At 43.6% G+C, this 19798-nt stretch overlaps 2 protein-coding genes across 2 annotated transcripts in view; one reads left to right on the forward strand and one right to left on the reverse strand.

The window, feature by feature from the left end:
* Nucleotides 1-18795, forward strand: part of EFHC2 (EF-hand domain containing 2) — a 150792-nt gene extending 131997 nt beyond the window's left edge. Inside the window, exons 14-15 of the mRNA XM_008153057.3 lie at nt 6809-6914; nt 18576-18795. Of these exons, the coding sequence (XP_008151279.1) occupies nt 6809-6914; nt 18576-18677 (208 nt within the window). The 3' untranslated portion in view covers nt 18678-18795. The remainder of the gene's footprint in view (nt 1-6808; nt 6915-18575) is intronic.
* On the reverse strand, nt 786-1531 carry LOC103296442 (sperm acrosome membrane-associated protein 4-like). The gene has a single exon (XM_028127710.2). The coding sequence runs from the start codon at nt 1293-1295 to the stop codon at nt 924-926; it is 372 nt and encodes a 123-aa protein (XP_027983511.2). The 5' UTR covers nt 1296-1531; the 3' UTR covers nt 786-923.
* Nucleotides 18796-19798: the final 1003 nt, after the last annotated feature.

Here is a 19798-nt window from a genome sequence, read left to right on the forward strand (position 1 = left end):
AGGGCCTCTAGTATATTATAATAACAAATAAGGACATGAAAAAAATCTCACTATCTCAGTGGTCCACAGGAGGAAGCTATGTGTAGAATTTGGAAACAGGAAAGAAGACCCAGAATTATTGCTTCTCATGCTCCCAACTTGTGGTGCTCCTTCCTTTCCAGGTCTGACCTATATGAGTTTCTATCTTGAAAAGCATGTTTCAGGGTCTCTCATCTACTTTTTACATTTTTAAAATTTTTATTTATATCAAACTGATACATATTCTTAGTAAAAAATAATAAAATTATTCTAAAAACTTATTCCAACAATAGCAGTTTCCAGCTGCATCCCTCCCCACCCCATTCACAAGAAGCAACCACTTTCAGTCCTTGTAGCTGTCTCTGCAGACATTTAAATAGCATGCGCATACTGCTATTTCTGTATTTTTCATTTTTAGATACTACTACTAACTTCCTGTTATGATCCTTGAGAATTTGACATAATATTTGTTCCCATTATTGTTTTTTCTGGATGCTCTTAGGATCTTCTCCTTATTCCTTACTCTCTGGATGGGGCTTTATGGTGTATGTATGTGTGTGTGTCTTTGTCTGGCTGTATATAGATTCACTGTGTCTTGAGACTCTGTACTTTGGTTCTAAGAAATTATACATTAATTTTTTTTAGATTATTACTAGTAGCTTTATTTTTTTAAAGTAGACGTTTCTTTTTTATTGTTGACAGTATTACTTATTTCTAAAGTTTGTTACACTATCATTCCCATGGAAAAAAAAAGCATTGTATATCTTTTATTTTTTATTTTTTATTTTTTGTCTAAGGCCTCTGGCCATTCAATGGGGGAAAGGGGAGGGGGAGGAGACAGGGGACACAAGGAGCAGGGGAGCCCCAAGACCAGTCCCATGCCCTGCCCTCCATGCTGATCACAGTCATTGAAGCAGCAGCTGCATGCCCAGTGCCAGGCCGGTGGTGGCCCCCGCCTTCAGGATGCCTGCGGGGATGTGGGCCCTGTTACACAGTTCGCCATCACAGCAGGTGGAGATGAGGCTGTAGGTGACGCCTTGGTAGGTGACAGCCTCCTCATTGCCACATGAGGTGGTTTCTATGCAGCCTTTGTTGATGATGGAGCTGAGGCCGGGGGCTGTCCCTTCGCCCATGAAGCACTCCTCGTCTTCGCCACAGGTCATGGGGATACCATTGCAGTCCAAGGAGTCAGTCAGATCACAGAAGATGCACTCCTTGGCGCCTGTCATGACTTGGGGCAGAGCCATCACCAGAAGCAATAGCCAGCCAAAGACCATGGTGGCCTAGTGACACTGGGCCTCTGGAACTGCTGAATGACACTCCGCACACCCACAAGACTTCCCCCCCTGGTTCTAGCCTCCCAGGCTCAGTACCTGGAATGTCCTTGGTTCCCAATGCTCCGTGGGAACTCTCAGGAGTGTCTTCCTGACCACGGCTCCTGAGTCTCAGGGTCTCAGAAGCTTCCCAGGGACAGAAACCAGCCAGTGGCTGCTGCCCTATAAGAGTATTTGTGGAGCGGAATGGGGTGACCTCACAGACCCCTCAAGGTTCCACTGGCCACTCTGGGGGTGAGGTAATGGTGGGGGAGGGGTGTCACAATCTGAAGGGCAGTTGACCAGCTGACTTGCCAGGGAGCAAGGACATTGACACCCCACCGAGGTAAGACCACTCCACCCAGCATATACCATCCTGGCCACTCAGTCTTAGGCTATGCTGGGTGCTGTGCCTGCCCATTGCCCATGTGAGCCCATTTTTCAGATGGGCAAACCAAGGCTCAGGAGGAGAAAGTGATGTGTCCAAGGCCCTAGGGCCAGAATTAGAGCCCAGTTTTATTTAATTTCAAAGAGGGCATTTATTGAGCACCTGCTTTGTGTAAGACCAGTGCTAGATGCTTTAAATAGCAACTGCTGTGATGACAGGACTCACCACAGCTCACAGGCTTGGACATGTGTTGGGCACCAGGCAGGGAACTCGACCCATGTTCTCTTCTTTGAATCTTTGCATATGGAGCAGACACAGCCAGAGCCTGTGACACAGCAAGTGCTTATCAAATGGAGGTTAATATAGGAAGCAGCTGAGTCTCAAAACAGTCTCCATGGATGTCAGAAAATGAACTCTCTTTCCAGAAGGAGAAACTGAGGCATCACTCAGTGGGAACAGGCAGAGTCCAGGTTTAGACTCAAGTCTAAGTCCAGATGATAATTTAAGTATCTTATTGTGCTATCTTCATGGAGTATGTACCTTGGTGATTCCCATTCTATAGAGGGAGATGTTGAGGCCAGAGGGTAGTAGCATTTTCTCTATTTAACTAGAGGCCTGGTGCACAAATTTGTGCACAGGTGGGGTCCCTTGGCCTGGCCAGTGATCATGGCCAATTGTGGCCATCTTGCCCAGTCCCGATCGGGGCCAATTGGGGAGAGGGACTGTGGGAGGTTGGCTGGCTGGCCAGGAGGTATTACCGCGGAAGGTTTGCCTGCTGCAGGAGGTCGGCCATGGGAGTGCACTGACCATCCGGCCGGCCATGGCGAGGAAGGGTCCCGTGTCAGCAGCAGGAGCGAGTGGGGCCAGCGCTGTCAGCAGGTACAAGTGGTGGCTGCTACCCCAATCATCCTCAGGAGCAGGGGGAGGTAGAGAAGCCCTCATGGGTGATTGGGGCCATCAGTCACCGCTTGTACCCACTGATGGTGCCGAATGATTGGGACTGGAACCAGCCCCTGCGCCGGCAGTGGATACAAGAGGCATCTGCCGGCCCCAATCACCCCTCAGGAGCAGGGGGAGGTGGAGAAGCCCTGTGGGGCAATCAGGGTCAGCAGCCACCCGCTGATGGCACCGAGCTGATGGCACCCACTGGTGGCACCTGCTGATGGTGCCAGCAGTGGATGCGAGTGGCAGCTCTGTCGCCGGAAGTTGTCACTGGCATTGGGTGTGAGTGCCAGGCAGGACCGCAGCACACTGGAGCAAAGCATTTTCAGTAACCAACAGAGGCTCTCCCCGATGACAGCAACTGGCGCCCCGCCTTGGTCTGGCATCCCTGCTGACCTGCCCCACCATCCCGCCGCAGCTGACATCCGCCATGTTCCGCGCTCTGTCATCTGTTGCCAATGCCCACCATGGTCCATGCACACCCCCTGGTGGTCAGCGCATGCCATAGTGACCGGTTGTTCCGCCATTAGGTCTATTTGCATATTAGGGTTTTATATATAGAGTAGGGGCCCGGTGCACAAAATTTGTGCACTGGGCGTGGGGGGTCCCTCAGCCCAACCTGCCCCCTCTCACATACTGGGAGCCCTCAGGGGATGTCCTACTGATGGCTTAGGCCCGATCCCCATGGGAAGCGGGCCTAAGCTGCAGTCTGGCCTCCCTTTGTGGGAGGCAACCGGGCTGGTCAGGGGAAGGCACCAGCCCCATCACCTCGCTGCTGCAGCCACTGCCAGTCACCATAGCCACCAAGGTGTTTTCATCAACACGACTCCAGTCCCTTCACCAAGAAAAAATGACAACTTTCTTTAGGCATTTTCAAGATGTGTCTTTCATAGGATATGACATTTCTTTATTTCTTTTTTTTTTTATCCTTGCCTAAGGATATGTTTCCATTGACTTTTAGAGAATGTGGAAGAGAAAGGGAAAGACAAGAGAAACATCAAAGTGAGAGGAACACTTTGATTGGTTGCCTCCTGCATGAGCCCTGATCTGGGCCCCGGCCAGGGAGGAGCCTGCAACCTAGGTACATGCCCTTGGTCAGAATCAAACCCAGACCCTGCTGTCTGCAGGCTGAGGCATTATCCACTGAGCCAAACCGGCTAGGGCAGGATATGACATTTCTTAGCCCTCCAGCAGCGGACCTTCGTTTTTTTCTCCAGAAGTGTGGTGGAAAAACCCTAGATCACCTTTTTGGATTCTAATTACCCAAGTTACTAAGAATATTACCAGTGGCATACAGGAAGCTTAGCCAATGTGCAGTCAGAAAAGGTGTTTCCTCTATAGTTCACACCAATCACCGGCTGTGCCCTGCCCAGGCCTAAAGCCTCTGGCCAAAGCTTTAGGCCTTGGCAGGGGACCTCCAGCTCCCTCTGATCGCAGACACCGCCCATTGGGCAGGGGACCCCAGCTCCGTGCAATCCACCACAGGAGCAGACCCCCTTGCAGGAGCTGACCCCCAGTTCCCTGCGATCCATCGCAGGCTCCTAGCTCGTGCCCAAGGCCGGAAAAGCCTCCAGCGGATGCTTTCCTGGTGGGCGTGGCTGGTGGGCGTGGCTTGTGGGTATAGCAAAGGTATGGTCAATTTCCATATTACTATTTTATTTAGGTAAGATTATTGTTGATAGTATTACAGATGTCCCCCAATTTCCCTCCCTTTACCTCCCTCCTCTCTGCCCCTGCCCAACCCCAGGCCTTCAGCACACTATTGTCTGTTTCCATGGGCTATGCATATATGTATATAAGTTCTTTGGTTAATTTCTCTCCACCCAGCCTCCAGCCCTGCCTTCCCTCTGAGATTCATTCATCAGTTTATTTTGTCCATTAGATTCCACATATGAGTGAGATCATGTGATACTTGTCTTTCTCTGACTGGCTTATTTCATTTAGCATAGTCATCTCCAGGTCCCTTCATGCTGTCCCAAAGGGTAAGAGATCCTTCTTCTTCTTCTTCTTTTTTTTACTGCTGCACAGTGTTCCATTGTATAAATGTACCACAGCTTATAAAAAAGTCCATTAATTTTTAATAATTTTCTCTCCTCCATTTTCATTTTTTTTTGTGAGAACTCTAATTATTAAGATTTTTGGCCTCTTGAATTTAGATATTTTTCTCTCCCTAATTTCCTCTTTGTCACTATGATGTACTCCCCAACTTTATATTCCACCCCTTCTACTGCATTTGTTGACTGCTATCATATTTTTATTTCAAGAGAGCATTTTTAGTCTGCATTCCTTTTTGTTTTAGCTTTCTGTTCTTTTTTCATGGATGCAATATATCTTTTTATCTCACATCTTTCCCTCTGCTACCTGAATTGTCTTTGTTTCTCTGATTCTCTTTTTTCTGTTGTTCTTTTGTCTTCTGTCCTTAATGCTGGAAGCTTTTGGGGGTGGACCTTGTTGATTGATAGGTTTCACTGCATGAGTCATCTCCTAGCCCTCATTTTTATTGCTTAATTGCCAGAAACTGGAATCTGGGAGTCCTTTCTGGGACTGTCAAGTATTGAAAGAAGAATCCTATCTTTTCCTGCTTAATAGGAGGGTGAGAGATGGGGAAAAGGAGGACAAATAGATTGATGAGTCTATTTTTGACCTATAGTTTTATGGTGCAGGATAATATTTTAAAATGAATATTGGCTTCATTATTTCTGATTATAAAATTAAAACCATTCAGATTATACAGGAAATGCTAAAGAAAAAAACCCAAAATTTATAAACTTTCTTATCAGAGATAGCTATTCTTAATACTTCAATGTATTGTTATTAGACCTTTTTCTATGTCGTTTTATATAAATACTAGAGGCCCAGTGCATGAAATTGTGCGGGTAGGGTCCCTAGGCCTAGCCTCCTGTGATCAGGGCCATCTCCTGCCCATCTCCAGTCCCCAGGCTGAATGCTGCCTCTGCCACCAGGCTGTAAGGCTGTTGGGATTACCAGCTCATCCCCGGCTGCTCAGGGGCTCAGTCCTGTGGGAAAGTATGTGCTGGCGACTTCACCTCCATGCATGTGCACCAGGCCGGCTGCTGATGGAACATGCTGCCCGGCCGGGGCCACTCACGTGAGCGCCACTGCTGCCACTGCCACTGCTGCTGGGGCTTGAGGCACTGACAGAAGCTGCGGGGTACGCCCGTGACCTACTAGCCCCAGTGTGGAGGTGAAGTCCCGGGTGCCTGCTTTCCCGCAGGCCTGAGCCCCTGAGCAGCTGGGGATGAGCTGGTGATCCTGACAGCCAGCCACCCACCCCGATTCACCAGTTCATCATTGCTGATCCATCGGAGCCTGCAGGCAGTGGGGAGGGACCAAGATGTCAGCTGTTCAGCCCACTCACAGTCACCAGTCCCCAGTCCTGCCCCGCCCCTGCTCACGTCCCCAGGGGGAGAGACCGAGAGGTGGTCAATGCCACCTCATGGCAATAGGTCAAGTGTTCATTCTGGTCATGACGCTTATGGCCTCTGGCCTTTTATAATATAGGATAAAGTTAAAGTGAGATCATAAGTCTACATGCTATTTTATAACCTCATTTCCACCCAACAATATATCATGAACATATTTTCTTGATAGAATATATAGATTGAAATAATCCCTTTTAATGGCTACATAATAAATGATAAAGACACCTTTTATTTTTCATAAAACATATACTAGACAAAATAAATCTAGGTTTGCCTTAAAGATTTAAAAAGCATGCTATTTAAGAAATATAAGGGCATTTTATTTTACTGACATATAGTATCAACCATTTTAAACTAAGGAGACCTTCAAATATTCTTAACAAAATATAGTGATGGTCTTAGTTACTGAATAAACTAATTTGTTCCTGTGCCAACTGCAACAAATATTTATTGAACACCTACTAAGTACCAGTACTAATCTAGGTACTGGAGATACTTTGGTGAATTAGATGTGTGAGATTTCTGCTTGTAAAGAGTTTATATTCTGAAGGGTTAGAAACAGATAACAAACCAATAATAAATAAGAAAAATATCAGATATTGAAGCATCCCTGATATTATGTTTTCATAGTAGCATTTAAACTGACATTTCGGTCCTGAATTCTGCAGTTTGAATCAAATTATATACTATAATTATATTTTCAGGTTTGAAGACAGTGAAGGACAAATCGATTATAAGTCGTTTTTCTCTGCGCTGAACTGGAGAATAAATCCGGTGCCTGAATTAATACCAATATCACCCTTGAAAGAGGTAAAATTAATACCTATTTTAAAAACCAGCTATGGTATCTCCCTTTCTTTCCCCCCTTTCATTCTTAATAATATTCTTTATCTTAAAGTCATTTTTCTATGTAAAATATTAACATCAGTGCTTTTGGAAAGAGTGCTTATGTATTTCTGGGTATTTGTGTTAAAGGATAATTCACTTTCCATGCTGAGTGAACATCTGTTCTATAAGAGGATGACTTTTATTATGCAGTGAATTTTTTTAACCTTAGTCACATCCAATTACATGGAAGATAGGATAATAGGTTATAGTTATAAATAGATATAAACACTGTTATCAAGGGATTCTGGTAACATCATCATGAGCCACAAGAGCAAATCTCAAATGGTGAATATGTCATGAATCCCCAGTGTATCTGTGGCTGTACACACAGGTTTGCCGTGGGTCAAACAATACAGTATGTGGATGCACATTTCACAGTGGAGCCAGATTTAAAATGAAAATTTAGTAGAAAAATGCTTGGTTAGGAAAAACAAAGTTCATGTGATCAGATGGTGCTCTCAACATTGTGGAATTGTCTAAATTCTCTAGGATCTCTTTGGACCAATTGTCTTTAAGGAGTGGGTGGGTGGGTGGTGGTTTATTTATATTTTAACATGCTCCAGAAATTGATTTTCTTGGGAAAATCCCTTGATAAAGCAAATGTCATGTGTTTGATACTCCCAGAAAAGAGGCATTTATTCCTCCTGATCTCTGCTGACCAGCTCATTCTGGCCTAGACTGGTCTGGTGCCCCTAGGGAGTTCCCTCAGGCATGTAGCTATTCTGGAGTGTCAGGCAGCTTTAGAACTTCCAGATGATTGGGAGACAGTGGTGGCCTTTGGAATTAAACAGAACTAGGGTTGAATTCTGGCTCGTAACTTTCTTAACTAATTCATTTATAAATGTTATTCTCAGACAAATCATGATTAAGTATAGACTCTCAGGAGGTTCTATCTTCTGTGCTGGGGTCCAGAGGAAAAGGTCAGGGGTCCACTATTGATAGGGGAGCCAATCAATACACTCATGATTTGGAATATGGCATGATACAGCCTGCATGGGATGTAATGGGATGAGGAGGAAGCTGCTTATAAGTCATACTGGGATTGGGGAGGGACAGGAAGTCTTCTCAGTGGAGGTGATACTTGAAGTTTCATTGATGAACTAGAGACCCGGAGCACGAAATTCGTGCACTTGGGAAGCAGGGTTCCTCAGCCTGGCCTGCACCCTCTCGCAGTCCAGGAGCCTTGGGGGAAGTCCAACTGATGGTTTAGTAGGCCTAAGCCATCAGTTGGACATCCTTAGCATTGCCACGAAGGCAGGAGTGGCTCCCACCACTGCCGCTGTGCTCGCCAGCCATGAGCCCGGCTTCTGGCTGAGTGGCGCTCCCCCTGTGGGAGCACACTGACCACCAGGGGGCAGGTCCTGCATTGAGGGTCTGCCCCCTAGTGTTCAGCACGCATCATAGTGACTGGTCATTCCACCATTCGCTCATTTGCATATTAGTCTTTTATTATGTAGGATACTAAAAGTTAGCAAGGTAGGCAAGTGGCACGGTATGGAAAAGGCATTCCCAAAAGAGACTCTGGGACACAGGACAGCATGGTGCTTATGCAGAACCAGGAGGAAACAGTGTGGCTGGAATGAAAGCACAGAGGGAAGAGTAGAGAAGGATGAGGCTGGAGATAACTGCAAGTATAAGTTTTGAATATTGTCCTGCCATACATGGAGACCATGGACAAATTCTAAGGAAGAAAGTTACATGATTAGGTGTACCCTTTAAAGGGAGCTTGCTCTGGCTGGATGGTGGATATATTAGAGAGGGAGCATGGAGATCCATTAGGAGGCTCATGACTACCATCATCACCATAATAACAGCAAACAGAACATTTACTATGTGCTAAATGTTATTCTGAGACCTCCAAATCTATTAGCTCATTTAATACTCATAGCAATCCTATGCGATAGATACTTTTTTCATTCCCATTTTAGAGATGAAATTAGAGAAATAGCAAGAGTTTGGTAGAGTCAGAAGTTTAACTCAGATCTGTTTTACTGCAGATAATAAAAAAAAAGAATCTTATAATTGAAGATACTGTATTTAATTAACTAAAATCCAAGATATCATCACAAAAAATGATACTGTCATTTAATAACCTTTTAATTCTTATCTATGTAAATATTTAATTTTTACATAAAAATTATAGTTTATATTCTACCTTTTTATTTAACATTATGGCATTATGTGTTGAATATCATCCATTTGCCCCATTAAGACTTTTCTCCAGCCCCCTCTACCTTTGCTCTGAATCCCAGGCAGCTGACCTTTGCCAGCTGCATCAGTGGGGCTTGAACCCTCTGGCCTCCAATTGGGTTGGCCAATGGAATGCAACGACAGGAGAGTGGAGGGGGGGTGGAGAGAGAAATCATCTCCCTCCCTGCCAGTAACAATACATCGACTGCCTCCTCGGACCAAGGTCCACAGCACCTATCCGGAGGCTCTCTCCTTACAGCTGTCCACTCCAGGTTCTGATAAGCACCCTCATATGCCCCTTCAGCCCCGGGTGATGGTAATGGCACCCCACTGCTACAATCCCTGAGGGACTGGAGGATCCCCTGTTGGTTTCCCTAACCACTTCCAACAACTTTGTAGATATTTATTTTATTAAACTCCTCAACTTACACAGTTTGCATATGTGCTCTATTTCCCATGGGATCCTGAGTGAGACACGTACTTATTTTTGCTAGTTAGCAACTGTCTTTGTTGTTCTTTTCCTTACTTTCTACTTTTTCTTTTCACCCAATCCACCACCCAACTGTTTACCTGTGTGTTGGGGATTTCATCATCTGTTGTACAAAAATATAATCATACTGCATGCATTTATCGTCAGTGTGTTTTTCTCACTGAATAGTAAATCATGGGAAATTTTTCTAGTTTAATATGTATAGACCTCAGCCATTCTTTAATAAGTGTAGTGTGGATATAGAATAATTTATTCATCCATTTCTAATCTTACATTGTGGCAGGGAACTGACAGGGGAGTGGTTATGCTAGAAGAGGCTATGGAGGAGTTGGACCAGATGTGTAGGTTGGTGGAGCCCAGAAAACCTGTCACTTAGAGCTTTGGGGATCACCAACATTTGGGGAGCCTGCCATAGCAAAAAAGTCACATGTGGGACTTTAGGACAAGATCCACCAGGCTGTAAAGCACCCAGCCCTGAGTGTGATGTGACAATATTCAAGTTTTGTTAAGAACAAGGAATAGCAGGCTTAGCTACTCTGTGGAGGCCAGGGGATGGGCACCTGTATGCTTCCTTCAGTGTATGAGTTGGTTAGGCTGGCTGTGCCTGAAGCTCCAGAGATGCCATGAATAAGTTCTCTAGAACTTATCGTCATCTACCATCACTTAGAACCTGGATGTCTTTACTCCTGGACTGAATGTTATCCTCAAGAGGATCTCATTCCTGAATTTTGGATCTTACTGAGAAATGAAATGGGACTTCTCAACTAATGAAAGCTAAGCAGGACTAGGTATTAAGATTGTATCAGTGTCAATGGATGATATTTGTGGTAGGGTGGGGATTTGAAACACCTTCTCAGTGTAATCTGTTTAACTGAAGTTAATGAGTTGAACAGGGAGGAGCCAAAAAAGAGGAACAGGACCACAGGTGTCAGCCAACCAGAGGCTGAGTAGGACATGGGATTGGAAGGGCAGGGCATCCGGGAATTTCAGCAGGGGGTCTCTCCAAAACAGGTAGTACAGTGGTAGGGAATCCTGAAGTTGGCATTATTCAGCAATCAGAGGCTAGTCAGCAGGCTTGAACTGAGCCTTCAGTCCTGCTCAGGGGATAGAATAGGCTAAGTCACTATACCAGTGAGGTTTCACCAGGAAATACACACGTAATACACTCAAAGGAATCAGGGATATGGATTTAATGAAGGGACTCTTGACAGAGGAGTGGGTAGGGTTAAGGAGAACCAGTGAGGGCAGTGGAACACTCAGGGACTAACAAGAGTGGGAAGGCTTTACCATTCCTAGGTCTGAAGAAGCAGAGGTGGGTGGGTAGTATTATTGGAGCCCAGTAGAGAAGCTAGAGCATGTCAGAAGGTAGAGGAGTGTAGCCACTGCCAAACCATGGCCAGGCAGGAAGGGAGTAGGGGAAGGGGAAGTGGAATCAACACCCTGATCTCTTGCTACTTCACATTGGCTGGACCCACCCAAAATCCAGAGAACAAGGAAGCTCAGGAAATTATGCAATCCATAGAGGTTGGCCTCTCAGTGCAGAGAACTCAGTGAAAAAAAGGAAGGGCACAAAATGGAACTTGAAGGGGCAAATGGAGAATGATCTAGCATAGTCTGTTACCAGAATAAAGACTTGGGCTCAGGTGAACAAGCCACACAGCGAACATATAAAGCCAGATTCAGACTAATAGCTCCTGGATTGGTCTGCTGGATGCCAGGACTGGTCCCCTGGACTCAGATGGGGCTCCCCTACCTGTGATGGTTAGGTGATCTCAGCTAATAGGACTGTGGCCCAACAATAAATTAATAAAATGTATAAGTAGGACTATGATTGTAGCTAGCCCAGCTTTGATTAGTCCTACTGCCCTTTGGTGAGAGGTTTTCCTACATGGATGTGTGTAAGCTGACATCCATTATGACTGTTGACTGTGGCCTATAGCCTGGATTCTCAGGAGCTCTCTTGGCCAGGCCTCTGCCTGTCCCCCACATTGGGCCTGTAATTTAACTCTCACTCCATTATGTGACTATCTATGGTCTCAGCATGTGGCCCTGACTCTGTCACAGCCTGGAGACCCCATTTCCATTCTATTGTGCTTTCTCACAGATGGTAGCTGTAAAACTGGCAAAATAGGTCCCACTGTTTAGAATCAGTCTGGTTAATCTCAGAAGTCACATTAAAAAAATAACACTAAAATCAGTCCTCATATAAACTTTATAAGTTGCACTGGGTGACTGGCGTCTTATCTTTGGACGTTTCTGAGAAAAATTGGATGTGGCTTCATTTCATAAGCTCTGGAACTGCAGAAGCATTAGCAAATGGCTCTAAAGTTCTCGTGTCACAACAGTATGATATATACCCGTGGCAGTGGGAGTAGGGGGAAGTTGGGTGCACCTTGGGATATATCTTTGGGCACCTTACTTGTTGAGGATCTTTTTCTTGATATTTAGAGGGTAGAATAACCTGTGACATTTTATTGTCCCAACAACCTTGTGAGAATGTATTATTCCCAATTTATAGATAAGAATCAGAGACTCAAAAGCATTCTTAAAGGTAAAGATTATGGAGGTAGTGCCAATACTTTAATAAACAGTTATTTCTAATATTTCAGGTTGAATTTAACAATTAAATAGATTATTAATCATTCTCACTGGTAAACACATACTGATTACCTAACACAAAACAACAACATAGTGGGAAATGTTGCTGGAATCCACTTTGATTTAAAGTATTGGATGATGTCTACTTGAACTGTATGTCTGACTGTCACTAAAGCTCAAAAAATCTGTGTCCTTGTAAACTTTACTTGTCCTATAATGCATTTTTTTAAAAAAATGTTTTTATTGATTTTAGGGAGAGAGAGGAAGTGAGAGGGAGAGAAAAACATCAATTGGCTGCCGTCTGCATGCCCTGATACTGAGCTCAAAACCCCGGGCATGTGCCCTGAGCAGGAATTGACCCAGTGACCTCTCGGTGCAGGGGATGATACTCAACCAACTGAACCTTACTGGCCAGGGATGTAATGCAATTTTAAGGAGAAGTTTCTTGCTTATAAGTCACACCTGTGTTTTAGTTACACTCACACAGATGACAACTTTATTAAAGCTTTGTCTGGGGCAGAGGGAAGCAATTGTGAAATATTGTTATTATAGTAAAGACAGAAATGCATAGTAATATAAGCAGATCTCATGGCTTGACATAAGAGCTTTTCCTTATGTCATCAGAATACTCTTAATTATCTTGACAAGTATTTGTGAACTATTTTTCCAAAATTAATTTTAATTTATTTTACTGAAACTTAACTTTTTATGATTTTGTCAATTTAATTTGATTACTTCCAACATCATGTTAACCTATTACAAGGAAGAAAATCCAATAAAACCACAATTTCAGTTCCATGCACATTATTGTACTTTTCTACAAATTCATAGATATTTCCTGTAGAAATGTCCTTTTTCAAGTGAGGGGAGGGGAGTAGTAGGGTGAAATCACTAACATGACTCTATCAGCCTTACATTTGGGAAGAATAAAAATAACCTTGTTTCACTGAAGCGTGGAATTTAATTGGCTCCTGATCTTTTCCCCTCATGCATCTGGTGGCCAGTACTACAGTAGAAAATTTTAAACTAGAAGGAGACATAATCCAATTAAATTTCCTTTTAAAAATGTCAAAGCAAATAAATCCAGGGCCCCTGAGCTCTCTCATAGCTTTGCTATTCTCACTGGGCAGCTGCTATTTACTGGGTTTCTATCCAGTGCCATCTTTGCTTCCCATTTCAAGGGTGCATAATTTTATAATTGGCAGCTACATTGTTTTCACCATTGATGAACAAGTAATCTATTGCCAACTTGTTTGACATCTTAAGTAGCTCTAGTGACAGCCAGCTTGGAAGATGTCATGGGATCCTCTTGCAAACAATGATTCCCAGCCATTTTAGAGTCATGATTTTGTATTGTGGTTGAATTTTACTTAGTATTTCATAATTCTTCCTTTTTTCATAAAATGCTCTGTGGCACATGTCCTTTTTCTTCAGATTAAATTGATTTTTTTAAAATTTGGTCACTATCTCTTGAGTTATCTGAAAGTCACACTGGAAACTCTGAATTTATTCACAATTTGTCAGGAAGTTGCTTTGTTCCAAGATGTCTTGTGACTGTCATAGATATTTTACTAGTTTTGATAAATGGAAGATTGCATAATGCCTTCGTTTGACTTTCTTTAGAAGCTAACTTGAAACAAGGCTTGGAACATAACTAGTTTTTTTTTGGGGGGGGGGTGGTGAAAAGAGCACTAGTAAGGGATTGGAGAAGTGAGAAATGGAAGAAAATGAGCTTATAGGGCATATTGTTAAATCAGTAACCAATGTGGACGACTGAAGCTTAATGCCTCCGAGAAACACAGGGATGCAATAGCCAACAAGTTATCCCACCCAGAGTGCAAGGGGTGCAATATCCAACAGGTACCTCAGAGTTATCCGCCCCCCCGCCCCCCGCAAGTGCAAGGGAGCTGGTGGTTGGAAGTCAGGCTGGTGTGAGCCAAGTGGAGAGGGTGAGGGAATGTGGAAGGGCACTGGAAGAGCCTGCTACACAAAGACATTTAAGATTCCAACATGCACCATCAAGGGAGCTCCTTTACAGAAACACAAGCAGGCTCACCCTCATCTTGAAGGGGGAGGGGGTGGACTGTTGTGGATGAACTCTCCTGTTGTAAAATTACCATGCAGTTATTTCCACTTAAAATTTACATGCACTGCTAGGAATACAATATAATATGGAGGGTTTTTTTGTTTTTTGTTTGTTTGTTTGTTTTTTTTGCTTTGCATTTTGTGGTGTAGGATGAATAAAAGGTCGATGAAGACAAAGGCTATTTTAACTCACTGCCACAATTGTCCTAAATATTCTGTAATGTTTAGAACATTTGTGGATTTATTAGAACAATTAGGCATGGTAATATGGGGATTCTCCTGTCACCAAAGATCTATTTATTTTATAAAGAGATTGGCCATGTTATTTCTTTAGATGGATCCAAGTATGGGCAAAAAGTATGAAGAGATATCTTTTCTCTCTACTTTATTGATACCCCCTCTTCCAAGTTGCTTAAGGCTTAGCTCCTGCTTCCTACCCTCCTTTGGATTACAATTTGATTTGTGTTATTTAAACTAGTAACTGGGAAATCTTCCTAAAATTGTGGGTTGGCTATAATTCTGGTACCAATTCCAATGTATAGGTTTTTCCCCTACACCAAGCAATTCTCAACACCAGCTGTGTGTCCTACAATTCAACTCAATTTGACAATATCTACCCAGTGATAGCCTCAGATCCCACAGGTTAGTGGTTCAGCCCTACAAGACTGCCTCTCCACTTCAGACACCATTTACATGTCCAGGTTGTCACCTGAGAATCTGACCAATTGGCTGTAGGTTAGAGGTTCCCTTCTTGGGTTTGATTAATTTGCTAGAGTGGCTCATAGAACTTAGAGAAACATTTTTCTTACTGATAACTGGTTTGGAAGAGCCAGATGGAGGATATGCATAGGGCAAGGTGTGGGGCAAGAGTGAGGAGCTGCCATGCCCTCTCCAGGAGGGGCCTCTATCCCCAAATCTCATGTTTAGCAACCCAGAAGCTTGGAGGTTACTGCAATAATAGGACTTCAACACATATTTTTTTGAGAGGACACAGTTCAACCCATAACACTACTCCTTTTATGACCCATTCAAACCAGTCACCTTCCAGGTATTATATGTTCTACTGTAGCAAAATCTTTCAGATGTGGCTCTTATGCATACCAGCTTCTGCTGCCCATCTTATGACACAATCATTTCTCCCCAGGATTATTGCAGTAACCTCCAAAGTGATTGTCCTATATTTCATTCTTTATACATCCTAGTTATGTAATTCATTTCTAATCAGATTTCTTTGGCTGAGATTCACCAATGGCTTTCCTTAATCATAGCATAGAATATAAACTAGCACTAGTTTGGCCCCATCTTTTCCTTCCAACTGCCTTTCTTGCCTCTTTGCGCTATGTGCCCCAAACCATTGCGCAACTTACCCTTTCTCAAAAAATTGATTTTTCAGTCTCCAGGCTTTTGCTTATGCTGTTCCCTATGCCTGATACAGCCTTCATGACTTTAATTCCCTGCTAAACTGCTCTTTATTCTATAAGGTCCAAGTGAAATATCACTTACACAGGTTGCTTCCACAATTTTTTTTAAAATTTTTTTATTAAGGTATCACATATTTGTCCTCATCCCCCCATTCCCATCCCACACCCCTCCCCACACATGCCCCCAACCCCCCTGTTGTCCTTAACTGCTGGTTAGGCTCATATGCTTGCACACAAGTCCTTTGGTTGATCTCTCCCCTTTACCCCACCCTCCCCTACCCTCCCTCTGAGGCCCGACAGTCTGATCCATGCCTCCTTGTTTCTGGGTCTGTTCTTGTTCATCTGTCTATGTTGTTCATTATTTCCCCTAGATGAGTGAGATCATGTGCTATTAGAAATACACTTATAAGAACAGAAAATGAGACAAGCAATAATGGCTATGGTCACAGGCAAATGAATCAGTCTGTAGTGAGTTTCTTTCTGGGGCCAACAGTTCTTTTGAGACCCAATTTCAATGTCCAACAGTTCCTTATGTGTACATGTCAGCACTGACACTTCAGTTCTGGATGGTGGACAAATGGTGGTAATGCAGGTCCAACTCTCTCTGATTTTGTGCTGGGCAACCTGCAGTGATGCACAGCTGCTAACTGCTAGTATGGGAAGACCACGTCAGCATCTTCCATCTCTGCACTGCTTCTCTTATGTCTTCATGGCTGGAGTAGTCCTGTTGATTCCTCTCTGTTGCTGGAATCCACATGGTCTCAGAGTTGTTTTCTGAAAATATACAAACATATTCACATGTAATTATTGAGGCCTTTAAGTATTTCTGTGATACCTTGTGGTTTTGGTTACCAATTTAGCTGTAGGTAACATATAGCACCTCTTATCCTATCTAATAAAGAGGGAATATGCTAATTGACCATCACTCCGTCACAAAGATGGCTGCACCCACAGCTGAGGCCAAGTTCCCTTAAGGAGCCTTAATGAGCAATCAGCAGGGACCTGAGGCTACGCCCTCCCCCGCCCCATGGGGCTTGACAGGGGACCTCAGGCCTCGCCCGCCACCCAGCAGGGCTTGACAGGGCACCTCAGACCGCACCCCCCGCCCTGGCGTCAAGCTGGGGGACCTCAGGCCATGCCTCCTGCCTTGGGCACAGGCTGGGGGACCTCAGGCCATGCCCCCCACCCAGCGGGGCTTGACAAGGGACCTCAGGCCACGCCCCCCACCCCAGCACCAGGCCGGGGGACCTCAGGCCGCACCCCCCTCCCCAGCACCGGGCCAGGGGACCTGAGGCTGTGCCCCACTGTCTGGCAGGGCTTGACAGGGGACCTCAGGCCGTGCTCCCCACCCAGCAGGGCTTGACAGGGGACCTCAAGGTGCACCCCCAGTGCTGGGTTGGGGGAACTCAGGCCACGCCCCCCTGCCAGTGGGGTTTGACGGGGGACCTGAGGCTGTGCCCCCCTCTCGGTGCTGGGCCAGGAGACCTGAGGCTGCACCCCCCACCTGGCAGGGCTTGATGGAGGACCTCAAGGCATGCCCCCTGCCCCATCTGGGGGACCTCAGGCCACGCCCCCTGTCCTGGCACCGGTCCAGGGGACCTGAGGCTACGCCCCCCTGCCTGGCGGGGCTTAACAAGGGTGGGACTGGCCGGGTCTGGATCTCACGTGATTTTGAGGAGCATGTGGGTGGGCGGGGACTTGACTCTGGGTCCTTTTAATGTGCACAAATTTCGTGCACCGGGCCACTAGTATGAAATAATTATCCTTGAAAATAGAAATTTAAGGAGCCACAGTTATAGGCTTTTCCTTTTTTTTTGATGTTGATATGAATTGACCATTGCAACATAAATAAAAAGTATGCATGTGCATATGTGCGTCTGTATAGATTTATATATACAAGATTTTTTTGACATCTCTTTGACACATTTATTACTTATATAATTTTGTTGCAACTATCTCATAAACTTACTATTTAAACCTCTCTAGAGTGAAGGTATTTATTTTATGAAATTAGCACACATATGTGCCTATCATATATTATATAAAAAGTATATCTGTATATATTTATGCTACATATATATGAAGTATATATAAAGTAGCTTAACCCCAAGAGAATACTGTGAATGATACAGTGTTTTTTCCATTGTTAGACTGAAGAAACAGTAGCTAAGCAGTGTGTATAGCTAGTAGTTTGGCTTTTTTTTTTAATGAATTCTTAATAAAGCATAAGAGGAGCTACCACTGCAATAATGCTGTATAACAGACACCTTCCCTCAAATTTTAGTGGTTCTTAACAGCAAGTATTTTTTTTCTTCATAGGCCTGTAGGTCAGCTGGGTTTGGCTCCAGCTCTGCTTGCTCCACTTGTGTCATTCTGACCAGCAGAAGCTTCATGTTCTTCTCATGGCTATGACAGAGGCACAGGAGGCCAAACCAGATCATGCCAGCACATTAGGGCCTCTGTTTGGTACATCTGCTAACATTAAATAGGCCAAATCCAGTCAAATGGCCAACCCCATATCAAAGGGACAAAAAAATCAACTCCATGGAAGGTGTTGCAAAGTCACATCTTAGAGATAATAGGTGTATAATTCTAATACAGGCAGGGATGAAGAATTGAGCACAAGAATCCAATGTACCACAAAGTCCTTGTGATCCAAAAGTGGACTGCAGAAATGTCTGCTTTGAAAAGAAAATATTTGCCAAGAGCTTATATAACAAGAAATAATTTAATGCTGCATTTACAAATCTAGACTTTGAAATGTGGTTTTAATTATATCCTTATTTTATTTTTTTTTAGAGATGTGAAGATGTGTGGCTTGGGATGCCATCACCTATTCCTTATAAATGCATTAACTATTTTCAATTTTTAAAGGACGTGTATGGCTTAGAGGTGGAGTAACCATGCCAATTTTGCTCAGCTCCCTTTGATTCCCTGCTCTGATTTTGCCAACTTTATTTCAGTGGGTATAATTTCATTAAAAACAAAAAAGAAACAAGGTTCATATTGAATTAAAATCTGTAGACTATAATTAATTTCTTTTTGTCTTTAGTTATTTCAGAACATCATATTATATACTAATATGCCAGCACTATTAAAAATGTCATTTAAAGAAACACTGAACATTTTTATTATATATATATGATTTATTAATGCTAAAGAATCTTATGGTAATTTGGCAACCAACATAATTTGATTTATTGCAACATAAAAAGAAAATGACTTTTGACAGCTATACATAGCAATATAAAATCAAATTATATCAAAGCAATAAATTATGATCATATTAAACATTTTTGAAATATTTTTTACATGTTTGTTACCTGTATAATCAAACTTTGTAGCAGCCCATCTTATCAAAATAATCCTTAAACCTCTAGAGCAGTGGTTCTCAACCTTTCTAATGCCGCGACCCTTTAATACAGTTCCTCATGTTGTGGTGACCCCCAACCATAACATTATTTTCGTTGCTACTTCATAACTGTAATTTTGCTACTGTTATGAATCGTAATGTAAATATCTGTGTTTTCCGATGGTTTTAGGTGACCCTGCTAGTGGTTCTCAACCTGTGGGTCGCGACCCACAGGTTGAGAGCCCCTGCTGTAGAGCCTAAGACCGTCGGAAAACACAGATATTTACATTACGATTCATAACAGTAGCAAAATTACAGTTATGAAGTAGCAACGAAAATAATGTTATGGTTGGGGGTCACCACAACATGAGGAACTGTATTAAAGGGTCGCAGCATTAGAAAGGTTGAGAACCACTGCTCTAGAGTGAAGATAATTATTTTCTGACATTATCAAATCTGTGAGAAGAAAAGGACTACCTCATCACTGCAACACACACTCTTGGGCACGTAAAATGTGGGAGAGAAATGAAAACATATGCAGTGTTTAAAATTTAATGCCCCCTTTATATCTAAAGTTAGCTTGTTAATTTAGGAATATTTGCATGTGTACATAATTTTAGTAGGATCAAAATGTATTATGCCTAAAATATGTAAGAATGTGAGTGCTGAA

This window comes from Eptesicus fuscus, chromosome 1 (assembly GCF_027574615.1).
Source record: "Eptesicus fuscus isolate TK198812 chromosome 1, DD_ASM_mEF_20220401, whole genome shotgun sequence".
Lineage (NCBI taxonomy): Eukaryota > Metazoa > Chordata > Mammalia > Chiroptera > Vespertilionidae > Eptesicus > Eptesicus fuscus.